Source organism: Siphateles boraxobius, unplaced genomic scaffold (genome assembly GCF_051911475.1).
Source record: "Siphateles boraxobius isolate OS27281-9 unplaced genomic scaffold, OSU_SipBor_1 204, whole genome shotgun sequence".
Classification (NCBI taxonomy): domain Eukaryota; kingdom Metazoa; phylum Chordata; class Actinopteri; order Cypriniformes; family Leuciscidae; genus Siphateles; species Siphateles boraxobius.
This window is the reverse complement of record NW_027508816.1, coordinates 1,384,102-1,401,063: the sequence shown is the minus strand read 5'-3', so window position 1 is coordinate 1,401,063 and position 16,962 is coordinate 1,384,102. Positions and strand designations below refer to the sequence as shown.

General features: G+C 42.9%; 1 protein-coding gene across 4 annotated transcripts in view; it reads left to right on the top strand.

Moving 5' to 3' along the window:
- cfap36 (cilia and flagella associated protein 36) overlaps positions 1-10,913 on the top strand; it is a 31,787-nt gene extending 20,874 nt beyond the window's left edge. Inside the window, exons 7-10 of one of the 4 annotated variants that reach the window (XM_077237571.1) lie at positions 3,010-3,136; positions 3,264-3,382; positions 4,652-4,789; positions 10,488-10,913. In XM_077237571.1, the coding sequence (XP_077093686.1) occupies positions 3,010-3,136; positions 3,264-3,382; positions 4,652-4,789; positions 10,488-10,571 (468 nt within the window). In that variant the 3' untranslated portion in view covers positions 10,572-10,913. Of the gene's footprint in view, positions 1-3,009; positions 3,143-3,263; positions 3,383-3,920; positions 4,217-4,651; positions 4,790-10,487 lie in introns of those variants that run through there. The other 3 variants (XM_077237570.1, XM_077237572.1, XM_077237573.1) reach the window with 3 other exon arrangements.
- The last annotated feature ends 6,049 nt before the right edge of the window (positions 10,914-16,962 follow it).

Genomic DNA, 16,962 nt, shown 5'->3' with positions numbered 1-16,962 from the left:
ACAAAATATTTTACAAAATAATATATAACTGAAATTGAACACACAAAATATTTTACAAAATAATATATAAAAACTGAAATTGAACACACAAAATATTTTACAAAATAATATATAACCACTGAACTTGAACACACAAAAAAACAAATTTGATCATGACCTGAACCACATAGACAGAACTTCAATGGATGGACAAACACATGGACAACATCATCACTGACTCCTAAGAGAGAGAAAGAGAAGTGATTTAAATAAGGAACATTTAGTTGACCATGTTCTACTCTCTAATTTTAAATTTCATATTTAAAAGATCTTAGTTACCACAGAGTAACGATAATGATAAAAATAATGATATCAATCTCCATACCAATTAATTTTCATAATACAATTATTGCATACTGTTCAAAGATTTGAAAAAAAAAATGATTTTGATGTTCTCGGAACAAAGGTTCTAGAAACACTCATGTCGTTTCTTGAAAAACATTTTTAAGTAAAATTCATATAAATAAATAGACATAAATTTGGCCTAAGCCTAGTGCTTAACCAATTTATTTATTTATCTTTTGTCATACTATTGCCTACCCTGAGCTGTGTCCTTGATAGCACTTCATATAGAGTACAGTATACAGTAAATGACACAATCTAACACGTGGGATTTCAATTATTATAATGGCCTCTCGGATATGTCTGACTATTAAAATGTCATATGTCTCAACCAACTTTATAAAACCATGTCAAAATGAAGAGACGTACACATAACATGTATTGTGGGTAACGTTAAACAGGCTGACTGTGAGCACGTGACAGTGAAAACATTAAGATTATTTTAACTGAATTAAAATGGAAAAACAATGAGTAATAAACAAGCTTTCAGAACAAACATGCTACAGTTTATTGTGCTGTAAATAAGTCAACACAGGCTTATCATGCAACAGTTCCGTTAAATGAACGTGCTAACAATTCATTTTCCAGCATTAGAGGCTAATATATGATGGCTATGCATTCAAGACTGTTTAGCAAATCACCAGCACGTTGGCAACGTTAACTTTCCAATGAAATGCATCAAAATTGTTTTTAAAGTTAAACAAATAAAAATTGATTCGCATTTGATACTCACACTCTGAATGTCATTCATCTTCGCTGGTCCTCTAATTCGATAGGTGGCACTGTCACTAAAAACCTAGGGTCCTAGAAATGCGGTCCTAGAAGTGGGGTCCTGAAAATGCAGCCTCCGTGTCTGCAGGCAGATGCTACTCATTAAAGCACCTAAAAGTTGTCACAAAGAACCGGCAAAAGTAATGATTATGAATGTCGAATATAGCAAGGAGACATTTTAATTGTTTATAAACAAGTGTTTTCTGTGTCACTGTCGCCTGCAAAGATGAAGTTGACTATGCTGATCGTGATCGTCGCAGTAGTGAACGCGCCAGAGAGAAATGCACATTTTATACGGATTACATACACAGAGAGCAGTCTGTTTTCTTTCGTTTTGAAATGTTCTTTTCAGAAGTACACATTTTATATATATTTCTCAGGTCTGTGAGGCAAGTAGGTTACCTTATATGCTGAGGTTTGGTTAATCTATGAGACAAGCTCCTGTTCACGCGCCGGCGCCTCCGTGTCGTGATTATATATCTGCTATATTTACTTCTTATTTATTAAATCCAGGCAGTTGGTTGATGAAACATTGATTAAAATTAGATAGAATTAATACAAAACGAAATTCTCTTTAAAGAAAGGCTTTGTGCTTTCTGTTTGAGGTCTCTGTGAAAGTTTTAAAGCAGTCTTTTAGTGCCGCTTTCAGAGCGCTCACGTCCGTAACGGATTCCCCAATTTTAAAGAATTTATCATCATCTAGTTTTGTGGTGTAGGTCTACGTATTGTATAATGTTAACTTCAAATAATAGTAATTTTAGGGCGAGGCTTATTCCGACGTAAAACGCTGTATAATTGTATATATTTTTAATCAAATAAGGTTGGATTATTTATATGTTGAGCTGCCTGTTCATGAAGCTGAAAGTGCTCGTAATAAAATAATATACAATTGTTGCAAACCAACAGGAATTCTTGCCTTTTCTGCTCTGTTTGTTTTATGTGGGTATGGCCCCATATTAGTTATTGAAACGAGCCCCCAGATGCTTAAGGCCGCCACTGCACACACATATATTATGTAAACAAAAACTTTTATTTTGGATGCGATTTATTTGTTGCCCAGCACTATATTGGGTTTTTGGTCACACGTCAGTGAAGGCGAGTGTGAGAGTGTCATGATTACGGCACCAGCCAAGAACAATCATGGGAGATTGTTGATTGAATTATAATTATGTACATTGGAGGAAGTTCGTCATCCGACCAATCTGAAGGATCTGTGAGATATTGTAGCACCTCTTACTGTATTATCAACACAAGGAAGAGACAAGTGTAATAAAAGGATTTTATTAACAAAAGGCTAGACAAGAGTAACTAACAACTACTGACTGGATAAAGGACAAAAGATTGATAAATGCAAGTGACTGAGTTGGATGTTACTATGTAACTTTATTAAATTATGGAAAGATGAACAGTAGTTCCACTGTAGTTATAAGGTTAACCTTATTCTGAACTCAACAAATCGAGAGATTATTTGTTATTAACTGATATCAGCTATGCAGAATCCAATGGAAATGAGATAATTCTACACTAACAATATACACTAATGCAAAGGTCTCTAAAGCGGCACGTCTTCCTCTTGCTGAGCTGTGACGTGTGGCAGTGGAAGAAAGAGTTCGAATCTTGAGGAACTTTCTCTGAAAAGATGAAATTATGACAAAGTTGAAAATGACATACTATCATAATTATGAGATGAAAAGTTGACGTTGACATACAAAATCATAATTTCAAAATTTTATCTCATAATTTAGACTTTTTAATCTCTTTATTGTGATTTAGTATCTCATAATTATGACTTTTTGTATGTCACAATTAAGATTTACCAAAGTATATTTTTTTCATGCTGTATTTCCCCGTGAACAGCAGGAGAATCAGACCTCAGACAGAGACACTCGTTCTCCTCTTCCTCAGACCAACGGCAGCGAGACTGAAGCTCCACAGCTGAAGATAAAGCAGTCTGACTCTGCAGCCGTCAGGGGTTCAGCGTCACGTGAGTGTGTGTTCCCTAATACACTCGCTCTCACAGCAGCCGATCACGTGTGTGTGTGTATGTGAGGATCAGTGCTGTTTGTGTGTGTGTGTGTGTGTGAGGATCAGTGCTGTGTGTGTCTGCACAGGTAAAGGTGAAGCTCTTCCCGCTGTGAGGACACCAGTCAAGGGTCCAGTATCTGCCAAACACACGAGTCCAGAGAGCCTGAGAGACGACGACACACAGAGAGACTGCAGACCGCTTGCGGTGAGACACACACACTTCACCGGCTCATTCACACCGCGTCCGACTCATAACCAGACGTGTGTGAATAAAGACATCTTTTCCATGTTAATCAGTTTATTTGCCCAAACCAGCCGTGACGCCGATACGTGACGATTCTGTTTGGCTGGAACAACAACACACAGTATGACAATGACATATTAAATCATATTTATGAAAGGAAAGATGAAATTATGACAGTTTAAATTGACAGACTGTCATAATTATGAGATAATCTCAGGTACTGTTTATGTGCTTTCTTTAATGTTAAAATCAGCTAATGTGAGTTTGAATATAACCTCAGATCTTGAAAATAAAATAAACAAGAACATTTAAAATGTACAATGACACACACACACACACACACACAAACACAAACACACACAGACTTCTGATTGGCACTGATTTTTGCTTGATTTTGCCACGTCTCGAAGTCGTGTCGCGTCTGGTGTGTCTGAAACACTGCATGTTGCTGGAATCTTACGGCATCCCGTCTAGTGTTACTGTGTGTGTGTGTGTGTAGGATGAGGAGGCGTTACAGCAGCATTGATGTGTGTGTGTGTGTGTGTGTAGGATGAGGAGGCATTACAGCAGCATTGGTGTGTGTGTGTGTGTGTGTGTGTGTGTAGGATGAGGAGGCATTACAGCAGCATTGGTGTGTGTGTGTGTGTAGGATGAGGAGGCGTTACAGCAGCATTGATGTGTGTGTGTGTGTGTGTGTGTGTAGGATGAGGAGGCATTACAGCAGCATTGGTGTGTGTGTGTGTGTAGGATGAGGAGGCATTACAACAGCATTGATGTGTGTGTGTGTGTGTGTGTGTGTGTGTGTGTGTCTGTGTGTGTGTGTGTGTGTGTGTGTAGGATGAGGAGGCATTACAGCAGCATGTGTGTGTGTGTGTGTGTGTGTAGGATGAGGAGGCATTACAGCAGCATTGGTGTGTGTGTGTGTGTAGGATGAGGAGGCGTTACAGCAGCATTGATGTGTGTGTGTGTGTGTGTGTGTGTGTGTGTAGGATTGAGGCGTTACAGCAGCATTGATGTGTGTGTGTGTGTGTGTGTGTGTGTGGGATGAGGCGTTACAGCAGCATTGGTGTGTGTGTGTGTGTGTGTATGTGTATGTGTGTGTGTGTGTGTGTGTGTGTGTGTGTGTGTGTGTGTGTGTGTGTGTGTGTGTGTGTGTGTGTGTGCAGGATGAGGAGGCGTTAGAGCAGCATTGATGTGTGTGTGTGTGTGTGTGTGTGTGTGTGTGTGCAGGATGAGGAGGCGTTACAGCAGCGCTCGGAGTATCTGAAGCAGCAGAGAGACAAACTCCAGGCCCGGAAGAAAGATCAGACGCTGAAGAGCCCCGCTGACACTCCTCCTGTGGCCCCGGAGCCCAAAGCCTCCGCACAGGTGCTCACACACACACATACACACACACACACACACACACACACACACACACACACACTCGATAAACACACACCAGCAGAGTCAGACTTACCTTGAAGAGAAACTCCCCTACGCACGTGACTTCAGTTAGCCCGCGTGTCCCAGACACACACTCTGTGTCTAGCTCTGAGCCGGATGACATCGGGTTCGTTTTTGAACACTATCACTTTAGATTAAAATCTCTGTGTTCCACTAAACTGCTGCGCAGCAATAATTATACAGACTCCAGACAATGCCTCTGATTATGTTTTAATCACGCCGGAGGATCTCAGACCAGTTTCAGAGAGAATCCCACCAGCAAAAAGAATACAACTGTTTTTATAGAATAGGAGCATGGCAAATGTGACATGACACATCACATAATTTTTCTACAATATGATGTTCTTCATATGTATAATCCAGCAAACCCTTCTGTTACTATGTAGAAGCAAACTCTGATTTCCCCTTTTGTTATATTTGGAAATAACTTAGACACACTGACTTTGGCCAAAGTGTTTAGGGACATTTTAGGTTTCAAAAGCAAATAGTTGTTAATCCTGCAAGAAAAGAATTTATAAAAAATCCTTCACAGCACCTATTCTGCTTCTTATTTTTATTATTTTATTATTATTATTATAAATCATATGCAGAATAAAGGGGCGGGGCCTGGTTGAGTTAGTTAGTAGTGTGTTAAATGGTAAGGTTATGGTAAGGGGCGGGGCATTTCCCAAACCCTTTTCTCTGAGAACAGAACAAGGTATCTCACTATGGGAAACTTCTCAGGCATGATAGACTATGGAAGCACCAATCACACCACATCTCTCCGAAGGACGGACCAATCACAGCCCATGATTGGGAGCCCACCCCCCTCCCTACAGCTGTGATCCCTGGAATGGCATTCTAAGCACGCTCTTCCCGTGTTATTCGAGTAGGTGAGCTTGGTGAGATACCAGAGGAACAGACCCAGGAAGAAAGAAAGATGACCTTTCAATTCTCCAAAGAGCCAACTTTAAGAGCTACATGAGCCATGTAAGGCGCAGTGACATCCAGACGGTATAATTTGGCAAATGTATGAGGTCTGTTCCTCTGGAAGCTCAGCTCACCCATCGCTGGAAGTCTCATTTTTAGCATCATGCTCATAAGGCGGCGACATGTCCTGGACGATACCAAGTTTCCCTTGCAGAAGTAGGCTAGGCACTGATAAATGCCATTATCCTCGTCTCCGAGAGCAAAGCGTGGTATGACACAGAGTCTATTCGTAAACCCAGATAGAGATGGAATCAGCTGGCTTCTGGCATTGTTGATTCTGAATCCCAGATAAGTGAGATGAGACGTGAGCATCTCTGTGTCCCATTTCACTCGTTCCAGCAAATGAGCCCATATCAGATAATCGTCCAGATAAGCAGATATTCTGAGCCCCTTGTGTCTCAGCAGTGATAACGCTGTGCACTTCATACACTTCATTCTGAAAGGAAAACCAGATATTTCCTGTGTGCAGGATAGATGCTTATATGACAGTATGCTTGAGATTGACCGCAGTGAAGCAATCGCCCCGGCGGATTGAACAAGGAAAGCCCCGACAGTGAGCATCATGAATTTGTACTTAAGTGCTTCTTTAGAGCATGTAGGTCCATTACCTGGCGCAAACACCCATCTTTCTTTGGAATTAGAAAATAATGGGAGTAATAGCCTTTCTGAGTTTCCCCCACTGGCTCTGTCTTATAGGCCTTTTCTATAAGAGGGAGGATATTTTTGCCTCCAACACCCGAGCCGAATCCCCATTTGCTACAGATGCGATAACCCTGTTGAATGGAGGGGGTTTTATAGCGAACTGAAGCATTACAGTTGCGAGGACCCAAGGGTGTGCAGAAAACTCTCCACGCCTCCTGATAAAGAGCCAGAGGTTCTGTTGAACCGTAGATGGAGTACTGTGCCATCTAGTGGACAGAGAGAAAAACGGCCAGGATCTGTGTGACTTAGAGACAAAGTTATCTCTTAGTTCATTGTTATTATATTGTTTTTGTCACCCTGCACCGTCGGCTTTGAGCCTGGATGCGACAGAGAATTTTTTTATTTGTTTTGAACCCAGGGGCTGAAGTGCTTTGTGACTATACACTTGAGAACTTGTGCTTGTACCCATCAGACCACATTCTTTTGCTGGGTTTCTGCACTCAAACTTGTGATATTGCTGTCAGCAATCCACGGAACATTCTGTGTCGAAGGGGAGCTAAACTGGCCTGAACACAATTTTAAAAGATACTGAATGAAACTCCATATCTTCCACTTTTTTTGTGGGTGGGGGAACAGACATGGTGGACTCGGCAGAGACATCACAGAAAACCCTAAAGCGACCCCTCGTCCGCAACGGCGAGAGCCATAGTACGGCCGCAGCTTTGCACCTCACCACATGATTGAGATCCGTTATGTTGCAGATCTCCTCCCAGAGCCCGGGATTGGATTGCCGGCGTCCAGCTGAGTGCCCAGCTCCTCCAACAGCACAGCTTGATAGGCCATCAACAGTGAAGTGACGTTAAGAGCCCGCACAGCCAATGCTGATGATTTATATATTTTCTGGTACATGGAAGCAGTGAAGCGTTTCATTTTCCCGGGGAGATTGAGACAGTGGTCCGCCTGTTAGGATGCAGGTGTTGAGCCACTGACTGCTCCACCGTGGAAGGGTTAGAGAGCCCAAGCCCCTCCATCTCACTCACTTTGAGTAGCCCTTGACGCACACGCGATGGGTGAAGAGTTTATCCCCACAATCTCGTTATCTCTGCTACACGCAGGAAAAGCGGGAAGCAGTTGTTTCGCCTTGGGAAGGCGAGAAGTGAGTCTTTTCTCGTCATTTATATATCCAGTTTAACTCCCGGATCCCCAGGAGTTACAGGCCAAGCGATGCCAACCTTAGTTGCTGCATGCTTACAAACCTCCACTAGGTCACAATCCACCACCATCGACGCTAAATCCCCATTTTGCGCAAGAACCTTCTGGTCGAAAATCAGCGTAAACTCAGGAGACTGAGTTCCATATCCTCCAGGAAGAAAGATCCCGCGGGGGAAAGGGTTGGGCTGTCTTAGCCGAAGGAGGGACAGTAGAGAGACACGGATCAGTCTTTAGAAGATGCAGCCACCCGAAGCCTTCTTTCCCAAATCCTGGCTGGCATTACATGACTGTGCGCTCAACTTTCTGCATCCACCAGAGCGGCCTGAGCATGCTTGACGCCCATGAATGCAATACACATCGGATGTGGATCCCTGCCCGAGATCAAGAGTCCACATGCTGCCGGACACAAGCGTGAAGGGGCATCTTTCCCTTTCTCCGCTGCGGCCTTGGACACCGACATGGTGAGTCAGACTATCCAGTAAACTTAGCTTGCCTTAACGTGTTAGCTAAGATAGGAGACACTGCTAATGAAAGCGAAGTAGAGAAGCTCAGTAACGAGCAGAGAATCCACAACAGATTTTAACTGCACTGCGTTCGGCAAAGTCAACCTTGACAGTACGTTTGTGAACTGAAGCAGCACAGCTTAAGTGTTGAAGGAAAGTCTTCACAGGGAAGAGAACAAGACTGCCGCTTCGGAGATCACAGCTGTATATCTAGGGAGGGGGTGGGCTTCTTGTCTTGAGCATTATATGTCGATTACCTCTCTCTTCCATCTAAAGTCTCCAAATGGTCCAAAACGCGTCTGCTCACTGGCAGCCGCAAACGAGATCACATCACCCCAATCATACGTTCTCCGCATTGGTTACCAGTCCAATACAGAATTGATTTAAAAATCTTATTATTCATTTATAAATCTCTCAGCAACCAAGCCCCCAAACACCTTTCTGACTTAATTGTCACTCATACTCATAAGATCAACAACTCTTATCTGTGCCACGATCTCGCTTACAACGCAGAGGTGATCGAGCTTTCTCAGCTGTGCAACAACTACCACTACATGTCAGAACAGCTTCCACATTAGCTGAATTTAAATCTTTTCTATTGAGCTTTTAATCTACCATAACTTTTATGTTTCTTGCTTTGTTTTTGTCTTCTCTTACTTTCCTGTACAGCACTTTGGCCAACCAAGGTTGATTTTAAATGATAAATAAAGTTTGATTTGACGAGCTGTGATAGGTCCATCCTTCGGACAGACGTGGTGTGATTGGTTCTTCTATTACGCCTGAGGTGTTTTCACAGTGAGATGGCGAGCGTTTGTTTGAAAGAGAATGCTTCGTCTCAGGAGTGTCAAGAACAGCTCACAGTTCATGCATTTCTATGCACTGAAACATCTGACAGAAGGAAATTTATCTGAATCCATTCAATAATCCTTATTATAAAGAGTAGACGAGATGTAAATAAGAGAGTGTGTGTGCGGTGTGGTCGGTGTCAGAACTCGCGCTGAACTGAAGTGATTGACAGCTCCAGTGATAACAAAGGCAGCGCTCTTTGATCACTTTCTGTATATAAACCATTGACAATATGAATATGTTTTGTTAATGCTGCTAAGATGACCGACCGCCACATCCATATCTAGTTGTTCCGTACACACTGTGTAGAGTTTTTGAAATGTGTTTGTTACTGCCTGAATTGTTCAGGGGTTGATTCAGTCGTAGAAAGCGTCTGGTTAATAACTGAAGCATGTGTGAACAGAACAGGACTAAGAAGTGAACGGTAAACTGTGCACGTGAACTCCGTTACAGACCTGCCAACTTGTAGGCATTCTGACCTCAAAGTACATTACCTGTACAATCTGTCACTCTTAATTCAATTGTGCATGTGCAAATTTAGCCTTTTTTAAATTCAAAATATGTAATTTACTTGATTCGTGTAGTATAATTATTAACTGTCAATGTGACAAGACAAGAAACCTTAACAGAGCACTTTTCAGCATGTTAGGCAATAGATTAATAATACATTTTTGCATATTGTGAATGCAGTTCATGAACCTGTTTCTCAGAAAATGCCTGATGAAAGTTAAAGTGAGAATGTTTCCATCCTCAGACCTGCTCTAGAAGATGGCCAAACCTGTACTTTCTGACTCAAATGTGTTTTGAGTCAAATGAGTGAAATGGAGTGATTCAAAGCCCACAATATTTATATTTTTGATACTAACATTGCAAAGTAGTGGTGTGTGACATGTACTAACTCTAGTAATTTCGTAACTGCCGTGTCACACACCACTACTTTGTAATATTTGTATCAAAAATATAAATATTGTGGCCTCTGATTCATTCCCATTCACTTCTTTCCCAGGAAATTCTCCCTGAAGCATTTCCTCATGAATTTACATAGAAAAACTGCTGTTGTTTAACTTTTAATTTTTTTCAGAATGAATGAAAGTTTAAAAATGTCCGGGCCTGGAAATGAGGTTTTAAAGTCATGAAGATTCATTGTATCCTGGAAAGAGAAGTCCTGCCATGTAGACCAGCTGAAGCATCTTCATAAAGACGCATGAATAATCATGAGACGCGGATGTCATCCATGTATTATAGTGCTTCAAAACTTCACATTCTGTGATGTGGACATCATGACAAAGTTCCTTAATAATTTCAGATTTCTTTAATTATTTATGATTTACATTTCAGTTTTAAGACTTTAAAATGAATGACAGATGTCTAGATGTAAGTTCACTGCTGGTTTTAGATTATCTGCCCTCAAATTATCATTTTTTCCCCTCTTTTTTTCCATGTTCCAGGAAATCTCTGTTGAGGAGAAGAAGAGATTGCAGAAGCGAAAACACTTGGCAGAGAAACTCAAAGAGGAAGTCATCAAGAAATGAAGCTCTCAGCGCCTGAACGACTGTAAAGCAAAGACGCGGATCACTTTTGTATATGGTTTCATTTATATTTTTTTATGTACCTGTATGACGTTAGATGTGATCTCACATTACTTCATATGAAGCTGTTGACGTCACTCGCTGTTTGCTTGAATCTCCTTGCATGATCAGTTTAGTAATGTCTGTTTCTGCAACATGATGTTTAAATCTTTATTTACTGAAACATTGTTATGCATTATGGGAACACTCACTTTTACGCATATGCTCATATTTCACTGTTATTTCACAATATGTGGACAGATGTTTTATGAAATGACCTAATAAAGTATCATTTTTAGAGAGAAACAGGTTCTTTTTATTCCTTTATTTTTCCCAATGAAGTACATATTCTTCTAGTGGAGTTTGTTTCTCTGGTTTTGCACAAAACCGACAAGCATTATAAAGCAATCTAGATGCTGAAACATGTTTAAATCAGGCCAAATTATATTATATATTCTTTTTTTTTCTTTTTTTCCACTTACAAATTTCAATACCGAAGTTACCACTCTCAGGCCGTCACTCACTAATGACTCATGTTCAGAGCTGTCAGGTTTAGTTTAATTCAGTGGAGATTTTCAGGCTTCTGTCATTTATTTGTGTGTGTTTCGCAGAAAGGCTCTGGATACTAAAACATCAGATTTGCTCAGACAACTTCTCTTGCAGGACCTCTGTCAGTGTGAATATCATCAGATCTGTCAGGTTTAGGGATAACAGGCCACCAACCAGAAGAGCAGTGCTTAAATCACTGACGTAAAGATGTTCCTTTACAAGGTATTTTCCTGTGTGTTTAACCACTGACGGCGATAGAGAACCCAGCATGCCCTTCGTTTACATCCAACTGAGCTTTCTTTATCTGAGCTCTCTCTAGTGCATGAATCACAGTTTTATCTGTAACCATGTTTACTTTCCAATCGTTTGATTTCTTCAGTATGTGCAGCTCGAATGTTCTGTTCTTGCACACATCTGATCTGGGGTCAGATCCTCTGCAGGTTTGCCCTTTTATATTTCTAATTTAAACTGCATTTTATTGTAAACCAATTAATTCACTTCATATCCATCATTGAGTAAGGACCTACTTCTTCAACTCTGAAAAGCTGTTTTTATATATTAGTTTAGCTAAAACTATAAAAATTGTCTCATTGTGTTTTAGTAAATGTGAGTACGATGGTTATTATTGTACAGTGTAATATTTATAATTATATATAATAATTTTATTTAAAATATATTATATTTTAATATTTAACCGTTTGAATTGTGAAAAGGTCATCATCAATCATTTTGGCACTATGTACCCCTTATCACTACTATTGTGGTCTATGCCTGAAGTTTATATGAGTAGTTAAACTGAGGGGTCGAGGGTCTAGAGTCGAGGTGGTGAGAGGGAAGTGTGACTGCGTCTGAACCGCACACTCCTCTACTATAGAGTAGGGATAACGCAGTAGGTGAGCGAATAATGTCCGAATCCTTAATATTCATAAAAGAGTAGGCGAGCATTACCTGACGTACTAATTCTCACGAGATTCAGACGTGCGTATACTAATAGTGCGTTCGAATTTGCCTACTATAAAGTAAGAGAAAACAGAACGTGAAGAGAGTAGTACGTTCAAAACCTCAGTATTCATAGAAGAGTAGGAGAGAAGTTCCCGGATGATCTCGAGTGCTCATCCGATGGATAGTCTTCTATCCCAGGAGGCCACGGGAGAGGATACGTCATGATGAAGAAGAAGAAGAGGATACGTCATAATCGAACACCACAGAGATCAGTGTTTTCACATGTGAGATAATACGGTTGGTTGTGTGTCACATGTGTTGAACTACTGTAGTATAATATACTGACAGTATATTATAGTTGTGATTTTGCTGTAAAAACAGTTTTTTGTCCATTAATTAATTAATTGATTAATTGCATTAATTGTTCCTAAATTGAGGAACATTTGTGTTACAAAAGTGAGTTAACACATCAGAAACAACCTCGACATGTACATGTAGTGTTGAGCTCATGATCATACAGGTGACGTGAATCTATCAGGCTGTGAGTGAGTATACTACAGAAAAACTACATTTTGTTTGCTTTACTAAAACATAATTTTCAGGTAATATATAAGTATTGGTCAGCATTTATCATTATTATTGTGTAAGTTTTGGGGTGAACTAGCAATGCAATTAATTCTGGAGTGATTCCTGTTTCTTAATTTTTATGGAGAGATACATTTTTGGAGTATAAATCAACAGTGTTCTCCAGAGGCCAGATCTGGAGCAGCGGCCTCGTTACACGCACTGAGGAACCGTTCTAGAGGCCAAATCTGGAGCAGGGGCCTCGTTACACACACTGAGGAACCGTTCTAGAGGCCAGATCTGGAGCAGCGGCCTCGTTACACACACTGAAGAACCGTACTAGAGGCCAGATCTCGAGCAGCGGCCTCGTTACACACACTGAGGAACCGTACTAGAGGCCAGATCTCGAGCAGCGGCCTCGTTACACATACTGAGGAACTGTTCTAGAGGCCAGATCTCGAGCAGCGGCCTCGTTACACACACTGAGGAACCGTTCTAGAGGCCAGATCTCGAGCAGCGGCCTCGTTACACACACTAAGGAACCGTACTAGAGGCCAGATCTGGAGCAGCGGCCTCGTTACACACACTGAGGAACCGTTCTAGAGGCCAGATCTGGAGCAGCAGCCTCGTTACACACACTGAGGAACCGTACTAGAGGCCAGACCTCGAGCAGCGGCCTCGTTACACACACTGAGGAACCGTACTAGAGGCCAGATCTCGAGCAGCGGCCTCGTTACACACACTGAGGAACCATTCTAGAGGCCAGATCTGGAGCAGCTGCCTCGTTACACACACTAAGGAACCGTTCTAGAGGCCAGATCTGGAGCAGTGGCCTCGTTACGCACACTGAGGAACCGTTCTAGAGGCCAGATCTCGAGCAGCGGCCTCGTTAGACACACTGAGGAACCGTTCTAGAGGCCAGATCTCGAGCAGCGGCCTCGTTACACACACTGAGGAACCGTACTAGAGGCTAGATCTCGAGCAGCGGCCTCGTTACACACACTGAGGAACCGTACTAGAGGCCAGATCTCGAGCAGCGGCCTCGTTACACGCACTGAGGAACCGTTCTAGAGGCCAGATCTGGAGCAGCGGCCTCGTTACACACACTGAGGAACCGTTCAACAGGCCAGATCTGGAGCAGCTGCCTCGTTACACACACTGAGGAACCGTTCAACAGGCCAGATCTGGAGCAGCGGCCTCGTTACACACACTGAGGAACCGTACTAGAGGCCAGATCTCGAGCAGCGGCCTCGTAACACACACTGAGGAACCATTCTAGAGGCCAGATCTGGAGCAGCGGCCTCGTTACACACACTGAGGAACCGTACTAGAGGCCAGATCTCGAGCAGCGGCCTCGTTACACACACTGAGGAACCATTCTAGAGGCCAGATCTGGAGCAGCGGCCTCGTTACACACACTGAGGAACCGTTAAATATTCTTAGAGGAACCGTTAAATATTCTCGTTACACACACTGAGGAACCGTTTTAGAGGCCAGATTTGAGCAGCGGCCTCGTTACACACACTGAGGAACCGTACTAGAGGCCAGATCTCGAGCAGCGGCCTCGTTACACACACTGAGGAACCGTACTAGAGGCCAGATCTGGAGCAGCGGCCTCGTTACACACACTGAGGAACCGTTCTAGAGGCCAGATCTGGAGCAGCGGCCTCGTTACACACACTGAGGAACCGTTCAAGAGGCCAGATCTGGAGCAGCTGCCTCGTTACACAAACTGAGGAACCGTTCAAGAGGCCAGATCTGGAGCAGCGGCCTCGTTACACACACTGAGGAACCGTACTAGAGGCCAGATCTCGAGCAGCGGCCTCGTTACACATACTGAGGAACCATTCTAGAGGCCAGATCTGGAGCAGCATCTCGTTAAACACACTGAGGAACCGTTAAAGAGGCCAGATCTGGAGCAGCGGCCTCGTTACACACACTGAGGAACCATACTAGAGGCCAGATCTCGAGCAGCGGACTCGTTACACACACTGAGGAACCGTTCAAGAGGCCAGATCTGGAGCAGGGGCCTCGTTACACACACGGAGGAACCGTTCTAGAGGCCAGATCTGGAGCAGCAGCCTCGTTACACACACTGAGGATCCGTTCTAGAGGCCAGATCTCGAGCAACGGCCTCGTTACACACACTGAGGAACCGTTCTAGAGGCCAGATCTCGAGCAGCGGCCTCGTTACACACACTGAGGAACCATTCTAGAGGCCAGATCTCGTGCAGCGGCCTCGTTACACACACTGAGGAACCGTTCTAGAGGCCAGATCTCAAGCAGCGGCCTCGTTACACACACTGAGGAACCGTTCTAGAGGCCAGATCTCAAGCAGTGGCCTCGTTACACACACTGAGGAACCGTTCTAGAGGCCAGATCTCGAGCAGCGGCCTCGTTACACACACTGAGGAACCATTCTAGAGGCCAGATCTCGTGCAGCGGCCTCGTTACACACACTTAGGAACCGTACTAGAGGCCAGATCTGGAGCAGTGGCCTCGTTACACACACGGAGGAACCGTTCTAGAGGCCCGATCTCGAGCAGGGGCCTCGTTACACAGACTGAGGAACCATTCTAGAGGCCAGATCTCAAGCAGCGGCCTCATTACACACACTGAGGAACCGTTCTAGAGGCCAGATCTGGAGCAGCGGCCTCGTTACACACACTGAGGAACCGTTAAAGAGGCCAGATCTGGAGCAGCGGCCTCGTTACACACACTGAGGAACCACACTAGAGGCCAGATCTCGAGCAGCGGACTCGTTACACACACTGAGGAACTGTTCAAGAGGTCAGATATGGAGCAGCCCCCTCGTTAGACACACTGAGGAACTGTACTAGAGGCCAGATCTCGAGCAGCGGCCTCATTACACACACTGAGGAACCCATTCTAGAGGCCAGATCTCGAGCAGCAGCCTCATTACACACACTGAGGAACCCGTTCTAGAGGCCAGATCTCGAGCAGCGGCCTCATTACACACACTGAGGAACCCGTTCTAGAGGCCAGATCTCGAGCAGCGGCCTCATTACACACATTGAGGAACCATTCTAGCAGCCAGATCTCGAGCAGTGGCTTCGTTACACACACTGAGGAACCGTTCTAGAGCTACTGATGCTGTGAGCTGTTAGTGCTCCTGTCACTCATAGCAGTTTATTATTGCAGACATTATAATTACATACAGGATTAGGGAAAAACTCCATGGTTGTATCTTTAACAATGAACAATCATAATGACAAAAACAGAAAACAGAAATATCAGGGTTTGCATACATCATAATATGAGATTAAATACACAGATAAAAAAGCACAATGGCAAGGTTAAATATCTTTGAATAATTAATCATAATACATAAAAAAAATATTTTGCCACTTTTGCTTGTGGTTGAAAATGTTTGCATATAAAATAAAGAAATTAACAATATTCAAGAGAAGAGGGTTAAAAATATTGAACTTCAATCAACCCTAAATATATTGGTTATATTAAATCACAAAATAAATGGTATTTTTCTTCAACAAGACCACAAAATTTCATCAATATCAAGATATTTACAGATAGATGAATTAAACCTGTCGCTCGTATCTTTTAAGTTGTTGCGGTTGTGATAACGCCATAGGTCACATGATAACGTCACCATGACAGATGTCCGGATCACATTTATATCGCGATCAGGCAATAAAGTACCTACTCTTTTAGCGCACGCTAAGTAAGTACTTATTGAAATGACACGTGATCGACACATGTGATCTAAACACGTGATCTACACACGTGATCTACACACATAATCTACACACGTGCCTTACACACATGATCTACTGTCACGGCTGTATACTTTGTATTGTGGTTTTGCCGTGTCTGGGTGTGTTTTGCTCCTCCTACAGGTGCGTTGCGGAGCTGAGGGGTAATCAGGTGGATTGGGTGCACCGGTGCACAGGTGTGCCTGTCAATAAAAGCTTCCTGTTTGGCGTCCTCATGGAGCGTTCCATTCTGTCACATCGATCCCTGGCCAGGACAGAGATGTTGATCGGCGTTGCGGCGTATTGCGAAAGCTTGAGAGAACTTGAGAGACAGTTTTTGTCACGAAGAATGTGTAAATAAAGAGAGTATTGTAACCGCCGTAAACGTTTCTTCCTCCTTCATTGTTGCTCCCTAGTAAGAGCGTAACAATTGGGGGCCCGTCGAACTAAATTTGTGTTTGGATTCGTGCGAATCATTTAAAAAAAAAAAAATGTCTTTGAATGAGGGTAAAAGGTAGGCAAATTTTGAATGGATGTTTGAATATTTGTATATTATCCGACTATTT